Source organism: Pseudonaja textilis, chromosome Z, assembly GCF_049901715.1.
Source record: "Pseudonaja textilis isolate UNSWEBS1 chromosome Z, rPseTex1.2, whole genome shotgun sequence".
Lineage (NCBI taxonomy): Eukaryota > Metazoa > Chordata > Lepidosauria > Squamata > Elapidae > Pseudonaja > Pseudonaja textilis.
Window position 1 is genome coordinate 41,740,700 of NC_142008.1, and position 14,334 is coordinate 41,755,033.

Sequence of the window (14,334 nt, forward strand, 5' to 3'; positions counted from 1 at the left end):
TGAACAGAAACCAGATTGCCATCTGACAGGATACTATAGTAGTGGATTCCTCCATTAGATAGCAGTTTATAGATAACCTTCTAATCCTTGTATTGTATTAATATATAATAATTAATAAAATAAGAAAAAAGAAATAATATTAAAGATAAAAGAAGGAAATGTGGATAACATGTAGCAATACTAGGAGACAGTAAAATAAAAGAAAAACAATGGAGAAGATCACAAAGTGTCAAGATTTGAAAATCAAAATGGGTTGATTACAGCAAAAATGGTTATCGGCACATTGTGAATAGCACTTAGAAAATTATGCCCACTGACAACATATCCATCTATCAATTACAAAAGGCCACACTGCTTGGATCTGTTCTGATACTATACCAAAACATTACGACTTCCTAGGTTCTTCTGAAGGACTCAATATATATGAAGGCCAACACCAGCTAAAGAACTGGCAGCCATAATATATGTAATAATAATAATGAACCAAAATGCTAGATCTAGTCTAAATATTTGGTTGTGAACCAACAATTGTAATAAAAAGGTGCCCCCAGAGTAGCACTACCTTCACATGGTTGTGGGGCAGATGAGACCTACGCCAAAAGTTCGATCATGCAGGACATGTCTTATCAAAGGAGCCAGATCAAGAGTGCCTTTCCCTTAAATGATATGGTGAGTCATAATTCACAGTAACTGATACTGGATCAGTTATCGCTCAGATCAGTTATACTGTCAAGGACAGTACTAAGTATTGGAGTTTGTGGATATCTAGCGACAAATAGGCTATAGCATTCAGGACTGTTGGCCGAGCAATTAGAGCCAGCAGCTGCAGGACTTTTGGAAGAAAAGCTGGAATATAAATCGGATATCACAAATATATGAAAACTGAAAACAAAGTCTTATTTTTCTACAGATTTTATATACATACATATGCTGGTGCTTTATTTAAACATATTTGTGTTTGTCCATATAATGTTTTATTAATGTTGTATATCAGTGATGGCATGATCTCTGTAGATGTCATATGCTAATTAATTCATTAAGTAAATAGGTAGTAATAGAACGGAAGCTAGGAGATCAGCATCATTTTATAATATGAAATAAGGTATTCACAGAAGTAGAATTGGAAAAATTGCAAAGATCTACTTGAGGCAAAGAAATTGAAGCCTTGCCGGAAATAGTTTAGATTATAGAGGTAAACTGGGGAAGACAGCAGTAGAGGAAGCCAGCATAGCTACTGAATTCTTCTCATTCCCAAATCAAGCACCCCTTCCTCTGCTTTCTCTTCAGAGTGAATAAAGAAGAAAAGTGAAACAGATAATAATTGAACATCAAAAACAGCACATAGAAAAAAAAGTAAGATTGTGCACATTGAAGCTTGTTCCAAAGAAACAGGTAGCACAAGAATTAAAAGATATCAATATTGTAGTATCAAATATAAGCACCAACTTACTGCAAGAAGCAAACCAACTGATATACAGTTGTACCTGAATACCTGAATTGCAAAAACAATAAAGGGGGGGGAGTGCCAAACAATACTTTACCAAAATAGAAGATGAGGTTGAAAAATAAGACCAGCATCTTAATGGTTAGTCTTAATTGACAAGATGATTTTAAAAAACTGTAAGAGAAACAAGACCAATATGAATGGAGGTTGTATATAACAAGAAAGACTAAATAATGAATAAAAAAGACATATGGCAAGAAAAAGTATTACAGGGCCAATACACTTAAAAACAAACAGACCAAGCAGATAATAAGACCTGCCAATGGCTAAGAGTAGGAAAGTTAAAGAAGGAGACAGAAGGCTGGTTCTAGCTTCACAAGATCTAGCCTTTAGAACAAAAGCATTCACAAATGGCAGAACTGAGAAGACAGCAATAGACAGCAAATGTTGCTTCTGTAAGGAAGCTGAAAAAAGGGACCACCTAGCTAGCTGCTATAAAAATATCAGACTGATGACAAACAAGTAGAAATAATGGTGCACTGGAATATTTATAAGAAATGCTACTTACTTACACACACAAAAATTGTTGGGACCACAACATAAACAAAGTAATAGAAAGTGAAGAAGATAATGTATTCTGGGAATTCAAACAGACAAGCACTTGCCACATAAAATTCCAGTTTAAACAAATGATATAAAAAAAGACAAAAGAGCATGGTTGATGTGGCAGTACCTGAGGAAAGCAGAATAGAAAACAAAGAACTGGAGAAAATCACAAGATTCAAAGACGTGCAAATGTAAGTACACCTGTGACAGAAGAAAGCAAAAACAGTATCAATAACAATAGGCTCCTTGGATGCAATGCCAAAACAACTGGAGTTCTACTTGAACCATTAGTCAATTGCAAAAGGCATCCTGATATAACTTTAATACCATCAGAAGTAACACTTGCTATCCCAGGTCCTTGAGAAGGTTGGTGGATAAAAATGCCAAATCCAATCTAACCATGTGGCTGACTGTGGATGAACTATAATATATTAAGAAAGTATGCAGCTCAACTTCTTGTGACTCCTTACTTGACAAGATTCCCCAATCTGTCATCCTCCAACTGTATCTCCTACAATCCTCAATAACAGCTAAAATTGAACCGTTCAAAATATTAGAATTGACAGAATATCATTTCATTTAATGAAGTACTTGCAAAATTTGGGGAAAAAATAATAATTGAAAAATAGACTAATGGAAGTCAAGATGATTATTGGTAAGAATCTAAATAGCAGCTTGAAAGCTGCTCAAAGAAACAGTCACAGGCAATTTCTGAAAAAGCTTCTTGGATTAGAAGCAAAATGTCTTCGAAGAAAAACAAAGAAAAATAACAGATAACAGATAATCAGAGTTGGAAGGGACCTTGTAGATCATCTAGTCCAACCCCCCACCCAAGCGGGAGACCCTACACCATTTCTGACAAATGGCAGTCCAATCTCTTCTTGAAAGTCTCAAGTGATGGCACTCCCACAACTTCCCAGGGCAAGCTGTTCCATTGGTTGATTGTTCTCACTGTCAGAAAGTTTCTCCTTATTTCCAGGTTAAATCTCTCCTTGTTCAGTTTCCATCCATTATTCCTTGTCTGGCCTACAGGCGCTTTAGAAAATAGCTTGATCCTTCCCTCCCTATGGCAGCCCCTCAGATATTGGAAGACCGCTATCATGTCTCCCCTGGTCCTTCTCTTTACTAGACTAGCCAAGCCCAGATTCCTGCAACCGTTCGTTGTATGTCTTAGCCTCCAGTCCCCTAATCATCCTGGTTGCTCTTCTCTACTTGAGTCTCAACATCTTTTTAATAATGTGGTGAACAAAACTGGATGCAGTACTTTAGATGTGGTCTTACTAAGGCTTTATAGAGTGGTATTAGTACTTCCCTTGATCTTGATTGTATCCCTCTGTTAATACAACTTAGGATTGCATTAGCTTTTTTGGCTGCTGCTGCACACTGCTGGCTCATATTTAGCCGATTGTCCACTAAGACTCCAAGATCCCTCTCACAGTTACTGCTATTACTGCCTGGTTTCACCCAGTCTATATGTGTACTGCTGGTTTTTCTTGCCTAAGTGTAGGACTTTACTTTTCTCTACGTTGAATTTCATTTTGTTAGATATGGCCCGATCTTTTTGGGTGTTAGCTGTTCCTGCCAGCTTAGTACCATCTGCAAATTTGGTAAATTCCCCTTCTATTCCCTCATCTAAATTGTTAATGAAGATATTGAAGAGTACTGGGCCTAAGACAGAACCTTGTGGCACCACACTGCTTACTTCCCTCCATGTAGACTTAAACCCATTAAGGACTACTCGTTGAGTATGATTTGCCAGCCAGTTGCATGTCCATCTAGTGGTGGTGCTATCTATCTTTAATGGTTAGATATCTATCTTTTTTCTATCTTACTAAGAAGTAGGTTGTGGTCTACTTTGTCGAATGCCTTGCTGAAATAATATATTATGTCCACAGTATTTTGCTGGTCTACTAATTTAGTCACTGTGTTAAAGAATGATATAAGCTTGGTTTGGCATGATTTGTTTTTAACAAATCCGTGCTGACTGCTAGTTATTACTTTACTTGTTTCTAGATGTTGGCAGATCTGTTTTTTATTGTCTTTTCCAGTATCTTCCCAGGTATTGATGTTAGGCTGATTGGTCCATAGTTTCCTGGGTCTGTCTTTTTTTCCCTTTTCTGAAGATGGGAACCACATCAGCTCTTTTCCAGTCCTCCGGTAGTTCCCCGGTGCTCAGGATTTTTGAAAGATATGGTGCAGTGGTTCTGAGATGACCTCTGCCAGCTCCTTTAAAACTCTGGGATATAATCCATCAGGCCCTGGTGATTTGTTTTCATCAAGATCAGACAGGTGTTCTCTTACTATTTTTTTTGCAAGACTTTGTTTGTTCTGAGCCTTTGCTATCCTGACTTCGTCTTTGCAGATTCTGGCTATCTGCTGATATTCTGCCTTAGTTGTATGTCCTTCTTTCCATTTTTTGTACTTATCCTTTTTTCTTTCAATTTGCCAGAGAGATCTTTGTGCAGCCATGCTGGTTTCTTCTTGGATTTCTTGTTTTTCCTTCTCAGTGGAATTTTGATGGTCTGGGCTTCTATGATCATACTTTTTAGAGTTTCCCAAGATTCTTGAGTTGTTTTCCCCTTTAGGATTTTCATCCATGGAATCTTTCCCAAGTTCTCTCTGAGTTTATTGAAATCAGCTCTTTTAAAATCCAATATTCTGGTGTCATCTGTTGCTTGTGTTTGTGTTATGTTGAATTCTAGTATGACATGGTCACTCTCACCCAAGATTTCTGCAGTTTCAACTCCCTCTATCACTTCTTCTCTGTTTGTAAGAATTAAGTCCAGTATGGCTGTCCCTCTAGTTTCACCCTCTACCTTTTGGACAACAAAGTTGTCAGCTAGGTTGGTTAGGAACTTATTTGATTTCTCACTTGGTGCAGAATTAGTTTTCCAATTGATATCAGGATAATTGAAGTCTCCCATTACTATTGTTGTGTGTTTCCTGCATATGTTAGTTAGTTGGCTGGCAAAAAAGACATATTTTTTTTTTTTGCTTGAATGGGTAGCCTATAATGTAAACCTATGGCCATGTCATTCTTTTTTCTTTTATATTGACCTATATGCATTCTAGGTGGTTTTCATCTTTGGTTTCATGCATTTCTACAGCAATATAGTGGTCCTTTACATACAGTGCAACTCCACCTCCTCTTTTATGGGGTCTGGTTTTTTTTGAACAGTTTGTATCCTTCTACCAGTATATTCCAGTCATGGGTTTCATCCCACCAAGTTTCTGTTATTCCAACTATATCATATTTACTTTCATGTATTCGTAGTTCGAGTTCATCCTGTTTGTTCCCCAGACTTTGTGCGTTTGTATATAGGCACTTGAGATCTTTATGTTTAATACTGTGTTTACTGTCTACGTTACCTGTGTTGTGCCCGCCTGCCCCTACTTTCTTGCCACCTGTTTGATTAGTGCACATGGTATGGCACTCACTATTAAATGATTGATTTTGGTTGGTATCAAGGTTGATAATTTTATCTGCACAGACATCTATTTTGCATGCGCTGGTATCCTTATTAGTTTTAGGTTTCTGGGGACAGAAATGTTCTGAATCCATTAATTTTCTGTCCCTGCTGTTCATTTTACATGTTTATCCAGGAAATCTGTGAATTTAATGCCAAGTAATTCAGTCTCTTTCTTTGATGGATGCAAACCATCACTTTTGTACAATTTTTCATTCAACCAGTTGCAGACATCATGACTAATAAAACCAAAGCCTTCCAGTTGCCTTTTGAAAAAGCACCTTTGGGACAACCATGACCTCGATGATTCTCCAGAGACAGTAATAGGCAGATAATCTTTGTAAAATGATATGAGCGTTGGAAGTGAATTTAAAAGTGACAACTAACTTCCTTAACATATTTTACTATCTGATTATAAGAAGTTTATTTGTAAATATTCAAAAATATACTGAATGTTTCTTTTATATTTTTGAAATAAAATGGGTAAGTATCACAATAATTGTCCATTCCAAGCTGTACATTCAAAGTTTTTGAATAATTTTCTGATCCCTTTAAGTTCAGCGAACATTATGAGAATAAAATATGTTTAATAAATATAAATATACTTTATTTCCTCTTTTTTATGAATGTAAATTTAAGAAAGCTGTCCAGAAAGAAAAGTTGTAGGATTCTCACCTATATGACAAAAAGATCCCATCAGAATCCAAAGTAAGCTGTACTCTTCCATTTTCATTTGACACATCTGAAATGATAAGACATAAGAGTTTTCAGTATGTTACTGCAAGATGCACAAATATGAATGTATAAAAATATTAGACCTTTTGTTGTAGATACTATGTAACTAGAGATACTATACAACTATGCACAATCACACCTTGGGAATATTTGTAAGACCTGTAATTCCTATGCTAAAAATATTTTTAATAGGCACTATACAATAAATAGTTTTCTACAGACTTCTTTACCATTATACATGAGAAGCTTTATTTTTTAACTTCAATAACTGATAATAGCTACCTTGTACTATACCAAAAAGTAAACACAGTATGATATTAGAGAAGTAAAGTTGGAAAAGGTGCCATGTTAATAGCTCTATCAAGAGCTCTGATAAATCAAATTTTATAAATTTCTTCCTCCCTATAAATTCTACTAATGAACATTAATGTTAAAATACGAACAATACAATTTGGTCTCCTGATTGATTATAGTAGCACATTTCTTCTGAAAGACAGTAAAAACTTGATTTCATAGACCTAAGTGATTTCAAATTTAGTAGATTAAATTTGACAAAGTCTTTTATTTAAGATTTCTGGAAAGGTATTTCAAAGATCAGGATGGATGGGTCAAAGGGAAGGTAAGTAGCAGCAAAAGCACAAACACTGATGGAAACATACTGCGGAAACTATTGAGATAATTTAAAATTTAAGAATGTCTTCTGATGCGTTCAGAAAGTCCCCAACTCCAGACTATGTTGTCCCCCAAATTACATAACTTTCCTTTTATCCCTCATCCAAGGTATTTTTAAAGATTTTGAAGAGCGCTGGTTTTAGGATAGAGCCTTAAGGTACCACACAATATACTCCCTTCAATAAATATAAATCCATTAAGGTTCACAACTATAAATATAAATCCATTAAGGATTACAATTGTTCTGGGTATAGCAATTCAACCAACCACAATTTCATCAGGTAGTGGAAACATTCTTCTGAACTTATAAACTGTCAATTTTGTCAAATTCGTTACTGAAATCTAAGTATTCTAAAACTACAACATACTCATAATCTAAAGTGATTATTTTAATCACTTTATCCAAAAAAGCACTATGATTTATTTGGCAACAAGTATCTTTAACATATTGGCTTCTAGTAATCACGTTTCTTTTTATGAACTTTCAAACCTACTACTTATGTTTTCAAGGATTTTCTAGGTATTGATATCATATTGTTTGCTCTACAGGTACTTCTAAGCACATTTTCCCTCTTTTTAAAAGGTTGGAACAACAGAAGATCATCAATGTTTATTTTGGGGGAAAAATCAATTCATAGAGCTAATTGATTAGAAATAGCATAGAGCAGATTTAAGATAGAAACTACATTTAAATATGGGAACACATCAATAAAGTGAGAGGGGACAACAAAACTATATTATTTATTAATTGTAGACAACTTTAAAATATAAATTTGTAGTTAAAATTTTTTTTCTCTTTGTAAGTTGCACAAAGGTCTTTATTATTAAAGTTATAAAAGAAAATTAATTTGCTGGTTGGATAATCTAAACATTTTGAATTTCAAACTTCTACTTTTCACAAATCAAGACGAAAGGACAAATAATATAACCAGAAGAATATTGCATTCTTTTTTGTAAAAAAATAGTTAATGTTTGATCATTATTAATCACCATGATTTCTGCTCTAAGTAACTCAAGAAAAAAAAATCATATACCAATATGTATATTTTTAAAAGGGCACAATCTGTGATCTTAGAGAAGAAAAAAAGGGAAAAGGAAAGAAGTTGCTTACATTACAAAGTTGTGAAAAGCAATTGCATATTTTAAAAATACTACATACTTTCATTTTAGCATATCTAAAGCTTAATAATTTAATGATTTATTCAGTTTTAATTTATACCTTCAAAACATTCTGAGATGCCACTGGAGATCATAACAGTGGTCCTGGTTAAGTCAAATAATAATTAGAGCTTTCACTTTAAAGATGAGATTATTTTTAATTATTGAGTGAAGTACTTGAGGTACCATACTTATATAATTACACTACTCATTAAATGGTTATTGAAAGCTGAAATGTAATTTTAATGACAGCTACCTATTTTTCTTTGCACACTTTGTAGATGACAGATCAGTCAAGAATACTGGTTTGCTCAAAATTTCTTGCAGCTGCAGTTGAGCTTTCAGGTGTAAAACAATTAAGCTGTGCTTATTTTAAAACTTTTTAAAAAAGATGCTCTCTCAATTAAACAGTATTTTTATAAATGCAGAAATAGCAAGGAAAGTAAATTGGCACCCAAGAAGAATAAGTGGATATTTTCTTTTCTGTAGTGGCAGCATACACAGTATACAAATATGATGTTAATATATACAATTCTTAAATTTTAGCCCTTGGAAGAAAACTGCTGTGGGAAACCGAGGTCAAAGGGTATGGCAATACTATGTAATACTAATAATTATAAATGCAAAAAGATTCCTGCTGAGCCAGAATTTACTGTAATTTATTTTTATAGAGATTTTTAGCTTTACCACTTAAGAATACTTTCTAATTGATTTGAAGATCAAAATATAATACAATCAAGTCTTCTTTCTTTTTCACTGTGAAACTCAAAAGATAGATTTGTTTCATTAACAATATTAAATACAGTATTTTAAAATTATCTGCATAGGGAAAGGTATTATAATTTAGAAAAAAGGCAATTGTTTTGTTTCTAGTTGAAATCAATTATACCAAATATTTATGAAAACATCTGTTCCATACAATTATACATTTTTTATTCTAGCACTGATAAGTTCAGTTTTTTTCTATTTGAAGCATGGCAGTTAAAGAATTAAAAATGTTATGGGAAACATACAACTTGGAAGTTTTATATACCACACATGTGAACTTTCTCTTTCTATAAAACAAATCACATATTATAGAAATTTGTAAAAAAAAACTGCAATAAGTCTAAACTCACTACTTGATGAACTACAAAAATTGGAATAAAATTAGGTTTTAAGTTAAAAGTTAAACTATTAACTTTTGTATAGTTATATAATAAAGTACACTTTATTATTTGGATGATGAATATTCAGTTGCTGAAAACAGTGTACCTGATTCTGCTTCCACATGACAACAGAGGGTGCTACAGAGTTTGAGATCAATAAGAATCAGCACCATAAGCTTTCCTTTTGGATTTTTTGTATAACACCCTTGCAACTACAGTGTTAAATTCAATTTACACCACCTAAGCTTTAAAAATGATTAAACAGAGCAAGCTTGAAGCAGCATATAGAAACCAAATATAACCTCTTCAGCTACACAATTGTATACTGCATTTTGGATAGTTCTAAAATAATTATTAAGCTAAAAAAACTCTGAACACCATATTTTTGTATTAGATGTAGAACTTCTTCAAATAAAACTGTAAATTATATCAACATTTTAAAAGAGAAAATTATCTATACAATAGTAATTGAAAGCTTTGATTGCTTTAGAAAGTTTAATTTTTTTTCTCCTATTTGGTAGTAATTCCCAGTTGTTTAGGATAAAAATCTGAATTGTCATTCTATATGAAGGAGTACAAACATTTAAATTCTTCATTGAATAATCAATATTAAATATAAAAGTCTCTCAACTTTATTATTTCCAAAACAAAGCATAGAAATTTAATCCAAATTAATCTGAAATTCAACTCAATTTAATATAATATTTTTGCCTGTGCCTGTGCCAAAATATTAGGGAACAGCTGCTTCTTGGTCCCCCTTATCAGAAATGTGGCATGATGGGAGCCAATGGTAAGCATTTTTAGTAGCTGGTGAAAGCATTTGGCAACTAACAACTTTGCAGTTTAATCATTATACATTTTGTATTTTAATGTTAATTTAATTTTGGATTTATATCTTGCTTTTAACATTTACCTTCTCTAAGCCATGTTCCGCTGATTTCAAGTAATTCAATAACTGTTATAAACGAAATTACATACTTACCAACCATTCATTTAGCGATTGTTTGAAGTTGCAATAGTGCTGAACAAGTGTTATTTATCACCGGTCATCAAAATTCTGGCTGCCGCGGCCCCTTAATCTCCATGGTCACATGATTGTGATCTGGGCACTTGGCAAGTGGTCAGATTTGGCTGCAGTTTCTTCATTCACAATTCGTAATCTTTTGTTGGTTTCCCACAAACAAAATCAATGAGCAAACCAGCAGTGAAGGTTGCAAATAACTTGGGTAAATATCCCCATAGCTATTTGTTATCCCCATGGCTATTTGAAATTGTTCTCATGTGTCTCTACCAGGATGGATTTGATTTAAATCAAGTTGAAATCACAATTTAAATCATTAGTGAAAAAGGCTTGATTTAAATCAGTGGTTCCCAAACTTTTTCAGTCCACCGCCCCCTTGGTGCTACAAACTCATCCTCAATGCGCCCCCACCCGGGGTGGGATTCAAATTTCTTAACAACTGATTCTGTGGGTGTGGCTTAGTGGTCATGTGACTGGGTGGGTTTGGCTTGCTGGCTGGGCGTGGCTTGCTGGCCATGTGACTGGGTGGGCGTGGCTTGTCAGTCATGTGACTGGGTGGGCGCGGCCAGGTGGCCATGAGACTGGCAAAGCAAATACAAGTGGTCCTCGCTTAATGGCCGGTTGTTTAGCAAGTGTTCTAATTTATGACTGACCTCCCCAGAGCTACTTGACCTGTTTTCGGAGTTTTCACACACACACACACACACACCCTTCTAACCCTGCTGGAGCAGGTGGTTGGACTAGATGTCTCATTCACTTTCTCCTCCCTCCCTCCCTTTCTTTCTTTTTTCTTTCTTTCTCTTTCTTTCTGTCCCTTCCTTCCATCCCCCCACTTTCTTTGTCTATCCTTTTTCTTCATTTCTCTTCCTTTCTCTCTCCCTTCTTCTTTCTTTACTTTGTCTCTTCCTTCTCTCTATTTCCCTCTCTCCCTCCTTCCCTCCATATCCCATTCACTTTCTCCTCCCTCCCTCTTTCATTCTCTTTCTCTCTCTCCCTTCCCCCCTCTCCTTTCCTATTTTCTGCTCAGGCAGGCATGGCCTAATCTGTCAAAGGCCTGGGCTAATCCTGCATCACCCTGTTTCCCCTTTCAGAGGCCGCGGCCCTTAATCTCTGTTTCCTCCCCCAAGACCGCCACTTTCATCATCCCATGGCCATGACTTTACTTTCCTTCCACAGCTGGCTGCCAGGGAAGACAAGCCAGGACTAAGCCACTGTGGTCGCTGGGCTCCCTGCCAACCCACATCGTCCTTATCACAAATGCCTGAAGCTGTCGTGTGGCTTTTTCAGTGCAGCTGGACTGCAGCTGCACCCAAAAAAACTCACGGTGGCTGGAAGCTTTTTGCAGTGAAAATTACCAACTCCGGCTTTGCTTAATCCACTTCTCCAATGTGCCGCTGTGGCAGGATTCTAGGTACCCACCCCATAGGTCCACCCCATTGAGCCCGCTGCATCAGAGGGACTTGCCCAAGCAAGTCCGAGGGGAGTGCTGCAGCAGTCAATGGAGTGAGCCTGCATGGCCAACGCCTAGAATGCAGCAGCGGTAATGCGTTGGAGAAGCAGAACAAAGCTGGAGGTTGGTAATTTTCACTGCAAAAAGCCTCCAGACGCCACAGAGGCTTTTTTTTGGTGCAGCTGGAAAAAAAAGACATGGTGTCTGGATGCTTTTTGGAGTGAAAATTATTATTCAGCTTTGCTTGCTCTGCTTCTTCAATGCACCGCTGTGGCCGTCAGCAATTGTCACACTTACATGCGATGTTGCGCATGCGCAATAAGGACTGACTGGACAGGGAACGGAAGAACAAGCAGAGAGGAGCAGGGCCACCCAGGCCCCTTTTACTGGTTTTCTGAACTAGGGATGGTAATGAATTGGTACAATCCCACCCCTGAATTGCACCTTGTGAAGGGTTCATCTGCAGCACTCCTCTGCTGTCCCCCTTGCCTCTTAGAGCCCCTCTAAGCCATCCCACCGCCCCATAGGGGGCAGTACCGCCCACTTTGGGAACCACTGATTTAAATCAACTCAATTTCAAACATAATTTTTAAAGAGCAACTGTCATCTTTGTCCCAAAGTGGCTCCTCCTCTGACCCACTGTTGACTCACCAACAGTCCCAATCACTTTAATTGGATGGTTGGTAATGCGCCAGTGACATAACAAGGTGAGGGACGTGGCAGGCAGCAGATGAGTGGATACCCACTAACAGGTGCTACCATGATGGATCTGAAATATCAGGTGCTCTTTAATATTATATTTATAAGCTGCTTAGAAGGTTTCACTTTCATTTTTACTGCTTGCCCTTCCTCCTCACACTTAACAGCTTGGTGGTACAGATGCATTGTTCCTCAAACAAACATACAGTTTGTAGTGTACACAGATTTGCAAAACCATAGGATAAAAGAATATCCTGAACTTTGTTTTATGATTTATCTCATGATTACTGTGAAATTGTGTGAATACATCAATGCAGTGCATGTTATCTCAGCTTGCAGAACTTGGATTCATTGAATTGAGTTTATAAACTCAATTATATTCCAGAATGTAACAGCCTCATGCTACATAACAGCTCCATTTCATGCTGAATAAACTAAATTATTAATGTATCTTAGAAAACTATTTTTAGGTAGATTTTTACTCCAAAAGCATTTTATTAAAATAAATTTGATGTCAGGATTCCGGCAGTTACTCCAATTAAATCATGAGCCTCGAGCCACACTCCCAAAACTAAAAAGTATTTATTAGAAGTGAACATGCCGGCATTAGCCTGGGCGTAGCCGACTCTGAGATACATAATTCACTGTAACCCTTGATCCTGCTTTCTCCCCAACCTCTCTGGGTGTATTATCCAACAAAACACATCTATAGCCAAGAGTCATCAATCATGCTCTCCAATTAGATTTTTGTGCGGCAGAAGCTTCAGTCATCTAATCAATCTCTGAAGAGAATTTGAACGGGATGTACTTTCGATTCCACACTGCTGCCTGCTCTTTGAAACTCCCCACTTCTTCCTGTTGACAACTATAAAAGATGTATATAAAATGTTTTATGAGTTGACATTTGATAAAAATAAAAAAGTCCAATTTAAATTTAAAAAATCTAATTTGATTTTTAAAAAAATCTTCAATTTTTATCCACCCTGGTCTCTATAACCACCTGTGGGCCCAAAATCAGGGCACTTCAGGGCACTGCAAAAGAGTGTAAAACTTAGAGCCAATCTTATCTCTGTAGGGATGATGTTGAAAGGAACCACTACAGAGAAGAGATTACATTACATTAGGGGTCTCCAAAGTATGACTCGTGAGCTGCATCCAGTCCGCTGGAAGGTTTCTTCCAACCAGCCAGCTCCTCACTTTGGAATGATTGTATCCCAATTGGCCTATTTGCTTCCACTGCTTCCCTCTCACAAAAGAGGTGCTGCTGAGATCCCACTGCCTTTCTCTCCCCCAAACCGCTCAGGGAAAAAGAGGGGCATGCACACAAAGACTGGCTGGCTGGCCAACAAGAAATCTGCTGCATTGTGCTGAAGAATTGAAAGATTTGGCTCCTCCAAATCCTAAGAAGGAAATAATATCCTTCAGGGATAATGCAATGCAGAAAAAAATTCCTTGAGTCCCACTAGGTGACAATGTTTTATGGAAAAGATCCAAAGCATATCAACTGTGCCAGATCTCACATAAACTACAATTGCATATAAGTGTTCCACAAGTGTCCATTCCTGTATCATGAAGGCCTTTATAAATAACAACCAGCAACCTGAGTTACACTTGGATCCTAATACAGACCCAATTCAATTCATTAAGAAGATCTATTAAGTGGGCATCCTGAGATCATTCATGATTACTTGAAGCACTATATTCTATATCTATAGCAGTTTCAGTGATTTTGAAGGAGACTTGATGAAGGTATGCTAGCTGAGACAGGAAGTAACTAGGCATAAATATGGCCTCTCAATCTAGAAAAAGAAACAGTACCCAAGATAAAAAAGGCCCATTCTCTGGGAGCTGTGACAAGCATCCAGATCTGGGAATTGCTTCCATCTGTCATCCAATCAGCTGAGCAAAGTTCTGAGGACACTCCCCTTTGTCAT

The 14,334-nt window shown here is 36.5% G+C and overlaps 1 protein-coding gene across 6 annotated transcripts in view; it reads right to left on the reverse strand.

Moving 5' to 3' along the window:
* TBC1D5 (TBC1 domain family member 5) overlaps positions 1 to 14,334 on the reverse strand; it is a 438,974-nt gene that overhangs the window by 220,589 nt on the left and 204,051 nt on the right. For all 6 annotated transcript variants that reach the window (XM_087917673.1, XM_026708141.2, XM_087917675.1 and 3 more), the window contains one exon: positions 6,193 to 6,259. In XM_087917673.1, the coding sequence (XP_087773799.1) occupies positions 6,193 to 6,259 (67 nt within the window). The remainder of the gene's footprint in view (positions 1 to 6,192; positions 6,260 to 14,334) is intronic.